Source organism: Sinocyclocheilus anshuiensis, unplaced genomic scaffold (assembly GCF_001515605.1).
Source record: "Sinocyclocheilus anshuiensis isolate Anshui unplaced genomic scaffold, SAMN03320099.WGS_v1.1 scaffold481, whole genome shotgun sequence".
In the NCBI taxonomy this organism is placed as follows: domain Eukaryota; kingdom Metazoa; phylum Chordata; class Actinopteri; order Cypriniformes; family Cyprinidae; genus Sinocyclocheilus; species Sinocyclocheilus anshuiensis.
The window spans coordinates 772,565-779,912 of record NW_015539907.1 but is presented as its reverse complement, the minus strand read 5'-3'; the positions used below and the strand labels follow the sequence as shown (position 1 = coordinate 779,912).

At 37.1% G+C, this 7,348-nt stretch overlaps 1 protein-coding gene across 5 annotated transcripts in view; it reads left to right on the top strand.

Annotated features, from left to right (window-relative positions):
* Positions 1 to 7,348, top strand: part of ampd3b (adenosine monophosphate deaminase 3b) — a 19,620-nt gene that overhangs the window by 8,669 nt on the left and 3,603 nt on the right. For all 5 annotated transcript variants that reach the window (XM_016483169.1, XM_016483168.1, XM_016483172.1 and 2 more), the window contains 8 exons: positions 2,071 to 2,293; positions 2,394 to 2,571; positions 4,246 to 4,411; positions 5,466 to 5,685; positions 6,285 to 6,414; positions 6,503 to 6,697; positions 6,783 to 6,914; positions 7,043 to 7,206. In XM_016483169.1, the coding sequence (XP_016338655.1) occupies positions 2,071 to 2,293; positions 2,394 to 2,571; positions 4,246 to 4,411; positions 5,466 to 5,685; positions 6,285 to 6,414; positions 6,503 to 6,697; positions 6,783 to 6,914; positions 7,043 to 7,206 (1,408 nt within the window). The remainder of the gene's footprint in view (positions 1 to 2,070; positions 2,294 to 2,393; positions 2,572 to 4,245; positions 4,412 to 5,465; positions 5,686 to 6,284; positions 6,415 to 6,502; positions 6,698 to 6,782; positions 6,915 to 7,042; positions 7,207 to 7,348) is intronic.

Here is a 7,348-nt window from a genome sequence, read left to right as displayed (position 1 = left end):
TTCTGAATAATTTGTAATATATAATTATTCACGGTATTTAGAAGTGCCCACGATACCGTAATATCGTAATATATCGCATTACCGAATACCGGCACAAGTCTAGTTTATTGTGAAATAACTCAAACACATATGTTTTTTTCTTTCTTTCCTCTGATAAGCATTGTTCAGGGCTGCCGTTCCCAAAAGCTTTAATGCTTTCCTATGATACTTTTGGGAAACGCAGCCCTGTTTGAAGTGAATGAACGCTCTCTGTGATGGATTGGTTCTGTCATGCAACATTTGCGTGTTTAGATGAGCAGGAAAATAGTTCTACACAATTATTAGCTAACATAGGTTATTCGTCCAATTCAATGCATATTGTACGCATTTTTTTGTTAAATAAAATCACTGGTAAATAAAACACACCTTAATATCGATATTTTTTGTTTGAGTATCGATACTCGCGTCAGTATCGATATATCGATACTTCGGATCGATACGCCCATCCCTAGTTACCATTAAGAGAAAGAGATCATGTGTGAACAGGACCTTTTCAAAAATCCCGGTAAATTTAGTTCTGGCAATCATATCGTTCGTATGGAGATGACGTGATTACTCTGAGCTGTTTACAAAGCTCCGCTGCTTTTTAATTAGTTTTTTTATGTAAATAGGTCTATGCGCTATATTGACATCTTTGACCATTGCGCCTCGCAACTTTTTGTCGCGCTTCTCCATTCATCAGAGCTGCGATGCGCGTCTCGTGTTTATAAGAGCAAAATATTCTGATTGGCTGGTAATGTTTGTTTGGTTGAGAGTGAAAGCTGTGCTCCTCTCACACCATTGGTAGGCGAACTCATGGACTCGAAAGTGATATCAACAAGTTTTTTTAAATGTAGGATTATTTTTTTCCACAGCCAAACGCTGCACGCCGGACATCCGGCAAGGTGCCAGAGAACTTTAAGCCCTGAAAATATCTCTGCGTTTGGCGGGGGGGGGGTGGGTGCAGAATTCGGCACAACACCGGCACGGTGCTGGAGAACTTTAAGCCCTGTTTATGTTATATAATATAGTTTTATATTAATCAAAGCATAAAGACATGCTCTCTTACTCTCTCTCTATATATAGATAAAATAATATATATGATAAAATATTATCTACGTAATATATTTGATTTTTACAGTAAGATATGTTCTCTCGTTTTCTCTCACTCGGATTGATTTTTACTGAGATAAATTAAGAGGGGTTTACTTCCATGGGTAAGGTTTAGCTGTTCTAGAAGTGCGGTGAAAGTGAAGTCTGGTATCTAGGTTTCCTGTGAAAGATACCACTTCACAGTGTTGGTTGTTCAAGTCTTCTGATATTTGAAAGAACAATTATACAATATTTGACATGCTCTTGATAATCTTCCTCCGAGCACAAACATGATTTCTCATGATTATCCTTAAACAACTTTTGATTGCCTGCTAAGTAAATAAAGGTGCATGCCGTGCACCATGTGCAGTTTCCTGCCAGAGAACACAACAACAACTGGTCTGACACTTTGGGAATCTAGTGACTGACCTCAGGACAGGGACTTAGTTAACCTCACAGATACCCGACTAAGACCAAGGCACAAGATGCAGAGTGAAACCTGAACTGTGTGGACAAATGCTTGAGGACATGTTTATAACCATGATTTGTGCAGTTGCAAAACTGCCATGGCTTACACATACACATAAATATTTCACTGCCACATTAAATTAAGTTCATGTGCCATGTTGTTCATTTCAAAGTAAGAGTCTCAGTTGTCAGGTCTTGGCAACATGTTGGTAACTTCGCGCTTTACGGTTATTCGCACAACACAGTAGTACACTTTCACTTAGTCTCATTTGACACTGGTAAGGGATTTTGTGGAATAGATACAGGCTTGTGATTGGAGACTGAGAAGCTGATGAAAATGGTAACACCCAGAGTATACTCTGAAAACTTTGAACAAATGTACACAATGTGCATAACAAGCTGTTCCTAGAACCGGATCATTAACATTAACTCATAATAGAAAGAACCAACATTCTTGGCATTTTATCTTTTTATTGGCACACCTCCTTGCAGAAATGCCGCGTCAGTTCACGAAGATCTCTCTCCACGAGGTGGATGAGAGAGTGCGACTCTTGGCTGAGAAGGTGTACGCTTCGGCTCTAAAGGAAGAAGACACTAAAAACACCTTGTCAATGTTCACCGTCCCTGAGGACTGTCCCATTGGCTTGCATCAGGCCAAGGAATGGGAGCTACGCAAAGAGATAGAGGAGCAGAAGTCAGAGGAATCAGTCAAGAGGTCAGTAAACTCAAATATTGTACAGGACGTAAAACCAATTAGCAATTTGCGTTAATGTGATATTGAAAATTTATTTCTTATGCTGTATGCCCCATTTTAGGAAACAGAGTTTCAAGCTAATGCGATCCCAGTCAATTTCCTTGCAAATCCCAGTTGCTCCAGAATGGGCAATGTCTGTGATTTCACCCCTGCTGACCCCGTCCTCACCTACAGGCCCCCTGTCAATCAATATCCCAGAATTCCAGAGGGTCACCATCAGTGGAGACTACTGTGCGGGGGTAGGAGGCAAATTATTTTATATATACATACACTTTAAATATCATATATTAATTATAATGGTATATAAAAAGGGATATAATAATGTGTACGGTCTATATAATAATGCATATATATATATATATCTATCTATATAATCTATATATCTATATATATATATATCTATATATCTATCTCTCTATATATATATCTATATATATATATATCTATCTATATATATATATATATATATATACATATTTACACACACACGCACACACACACACACAAGCACAGTAATATAAGGGGCAGGGCATTTAATTAGAGCCAAACAGCTATGAATTAGTGAGGCTAAAAAAAGAGTGACACTTAATGACAGTTGTCATAAACATGCATAAAAAACCTTCATATTCATGACGTGTCATGTCATGATTATGTAGGTGTCATGTCATGATTATGAAGGTGTCATGTCAGTCTTATGGACACCCCTTCAAGTAAAGTGTAACTGAGTACATACAAGTGACTCTGTTCAGTTATGATTTGCATGACCAGTTTAGGTGTTTTTTCAAAGTCAAATACTTTGAATGCGGTGGTAGATTAGTAGACTAATTTATGAAAGAAAGCATTACGAGTGAGTGTCCATGATACAGTGATTACTGTTTGGATATTCATATGTTGGAGCATGAACAGACTATTTTGTATGTGTTCACATCTGTTACTTTTAAAAGTACACTAGCAGATAGATACCCTCAAAGCTAACATTATATGGACTTTAAGTCACAAAACTTTAAACTTCTAAATTCTAATTACTATTACAGAGGTATATATACATTACACTAATACATTCATATATGGGTTTGGGGTCAGTGAGATTTAATTATTTATTTTTTAAGAATTTAAAACTTTTGATCATCAAGACGCATTAAATTGATCAAAACTGACTTCTGAACTTCTTCAAACAGTCCTGAAAAAAATTTATTATGGGTTTCACAAAAATGTTAAGGGGCACAACTGTTTTCAACATTAATAATAGTATAATTTTATATTTTATATAAAAACTGATGTTAAGAACTTTTGTTGGAGTCATGAGATTGTTTTATTGGTATATCTTTCTATGTATATGTATTTTGTTGATATAGTTATATATGGATCATTTTGGATGATTTGTAAATGTATTTGCTGTATTTAGTTTTATGTTTGAGATATATATGTGTATTTGTTTGAAAGATGTTTTTGTATCCTCGTGACATTACGTGTATTACGGTAATACATGTTTTAATGAGCATAGGTGTTTGCTTGGTAGCACATGGCACTGAGGAAGGGTTAATACCTGAAAACTTTCAGCACTTTTGCACATATTTTTGTGGCCTTTGAGAATAAGCTTTTTGGGCTGAATCTGGACGAGTGCGGATCTCTTTCATCTTTGTATCAACATTAATAATAGGAAATGTTTTTTAAGCATCAAAATGGGGGAGGGAATCCAGAAAATTCAGCTTTGCCATCACAGTAATAATTTACATTTCAAGAATATTAAAATAGAAGTTATTTTAAATTATAACATAATTTAACTAATAATATATTTCAATATTACAGCATAAGAGACTTATTTAAAAAAATCTTACCAATCCTAAACTTTTAAACTGTAGTGTATATGCTGGTGCACTCCTCGTTAATTAATCTATGATCGCTTCTGACAGATAACAGTCGAGGACTATGAGCAAGCAGCAAAAACCCTGCTGACAGCACTCTTCATCAGAGAAAAATATTCTCGGCTGGCATATCACCGCTTTCCCAGGACAACAGCCAAGTTTCTAAGGAGTGCCAATAATGAGAAATGGAGTGAGGAGGAAGAAGTGCTGCCAGGTATGTCATGGTCGGCAACAGTGCATGCAGCAATAATGCACAATTACCTGTTCAAAGACCTATAACGATAACAGCTATGAGATGAAATAAGTGTTAAATTACTGCCTCAAATCCTTAATATTCTGTCTCAAAGACTGTAGATTGTTTATTAAGTTTGGGTTGTTTGTTAAAGGGGTGGGTCAGTGTTTTTTTTCTAGGCTTGATTGTGTTTATGGGGTGCAGTCTAACATGTGTTCATGCTTCGTTTTTTTAAAAACGCATTATTTTTCACATAATTTACCTTTATTCTTCACCGCTCTGTCCCTTCTCTGATAAACGCGCTGATCATTTCCTGCTTTTATGAAGCCCCTCCCTCAGAAATACGTGATGGACTCCGATTGGTTAGCTAGTCCAGTGTGTTGTGATTGGCTAAACCGCCTCTGGAGCACGTCTAATACTTTTAGATACGCTGTTATTTGTAAATGCTACTGCTTCTGTTAGCTTTTAATATACGGTTTTATTCTGATTAAAGCTTTAATACAGTACGGCAACTGCACGCGCGTCCATGTATAACGCTTCTCATAGCTATGTGAAAATAAGTGTATAAATGGAACAGAGCTGAGCTGCTGAGCTGATGATCTGAATGTGAGAGAGAGAGAGAGAGAGAGAGAGATGCAGAGCAGGGGGACACGAGGAACAGTATAAAGAACAGATGCTTTAGAACATTGATTTTGAAACTTGTGAATCCATTAGAATCGTTAGAAGACAGAATCGCGATTCATATATGAATAGATTTTTATGTGCACCCCTAGTTTTCTCTTCCTCTTCTCTAAAGCAGCGCAGCATGGCCTCGCCCCCTTCGTTGCGTGTTCCCGGGGAGGGGTTTATCAGGGTTTGTGACGTCACTAACCCGGGAAGTAACTCGTTGTAGTCCCTACGAGACATTACACACAAACTAGCATTAAAAAAAGTGAAATCGCAATCAACCACCCCTTTAAAATTGATACTATAAACAGCCAGTCATGTTTCTATTTATGGCAGGACAGCTCTTTATGCTTTATTTCCATGGCAATAGAAACCTGCCCTGTTCCAAGTGAGGGTGAGGATCCCTACAGTATGGAAGACCTTCCACAGAATCTGAACTACTCCCTGAGGATGAAAGACGGAATCATATACGTCTATGATAATGAAGATGCCTTAAAACAGGATCAGCCAAGGAGCTTGCCATATCCTGACTTGGAAACCTTTGCTATTGACATGAGCCACGTCCTTGCCATGATTGCAGATGGGCCAACGTGAGTTTCGTTATGTTATACTTCTCCTCTGCAAAACCTCAAACCCTAACTTAAAGGAACAGTTCACCCAGAAATGAAAATTTGCTGAAAATGTACTCACGCACAGGCCATCCAAGATATAGATGAGTTTGTTTCTTCATCAGAACAGATTTGGAGAAATTTAGTATTACATCACTTGCTGACCAGTGGATCCTCTGAAGTGAATGGGTGCCGTCACAATGAGAGTCCAAACTGCTGATAAAAACACAATAATCCATTGTGGACTCCAGTCCATCAGTTAACGACTTGTGAAGCCAAAGTTACATGTTTATAAAAACAAATCCATCATTAAGGCATTTTAACTTTAAACCATTGCTTCTGGCCAAAATTCAAACCACTGCTATAGTCCGTAATCTATAATATTGCTTTCATCTGTTCCGATAAAGAAACAAACTCATCTACATCTTGGATGGCCTGAGGGTGAGTACATTTTCAGCAAATTTTTATTATACAATCTCAAAATTTATAACACTGCATTCGCCTGTTGCTAAATAATAAACAGGATAGGTGATATTCAGCAAAAAAGGAAATACATTATTTAGACATTTTCTCTTTTATAGGAAGACCTATTGTCACAGAAGGCTTAACTTCCTGATGTCCAAGTTCCATCTACATGAAATGCTGAATGAGATGGCCGAGTTAAAGGAACTGAAAAGCGTTCCTCACAGAGACTTCTACAATGTCAGAAAGGTATTTATTTATTGGTATTTACACTAATGTTTACACTACCTCCTGCATAATGGTCCTTTTCTAAATATACATATTTGTGAATATTCAGGTTGATACGCACATTCACGCAGCTGCCTGCATGAACCAGAAGCATCTACTGAAGTTTATCAAGGACACATATAAGACCGAAGCAGACCGGGTGGTGCTGGAGAAAGGCGGAAAGAAGTTCACCCTCAAACAGGTGTTTGACAATCTGAAAATGGACCCATATGATCTCACAGTAGACTCATTGGATGTACACGCGGTACGTATTTCACATGACTTAATTTGTCTACATTTTCAAGCAGAATAGATCCGTGATTAAGAAATTGCACTATTGTTTGTTACAGGGCAGACAAACGTTTCATCGTTTTGATAAATTCAATTCCAAATACAACCCAGTAGGTGCTAGTGAGCTCAGAGAGATCTACATCAAAAGCGATAACTACATCAATGGAGAATATTTTGCACGTCTCATCAAGGTAAGACTGATCAACTCACGTGCTGATTTAGCAACTAATACATAAGCTAAAATAAACTATAGTTGTCAGAGTATCCAGATTATGTTTTTTTAAGCAGGAAACAAACAAAATGTTACTGTTCTGCACAGGAGGTTGCGCATGACCTTGAAGAGAGTAAATATCAGCATGCAGAACCCCGTCTCTCAATTTACGGCCGAGCCACTGAAGAGTGGGACAACCTGTCTAAATGGTTTATCAAGCAAAAGTTGCACTCCCCTAACATGAGATGGATCATACAGGTGCCCAGGATCTAGTAAGTCCTCCTCAAATGTAACTTAACATACCAATTTAAAATAAAAATTTGTAATTGTAATATAAAATAATATGAAATTAAAAAATGTAATATATTTTTAATTAATAAGTATAATATTTAATACTTATTTTGAAATAAGAAA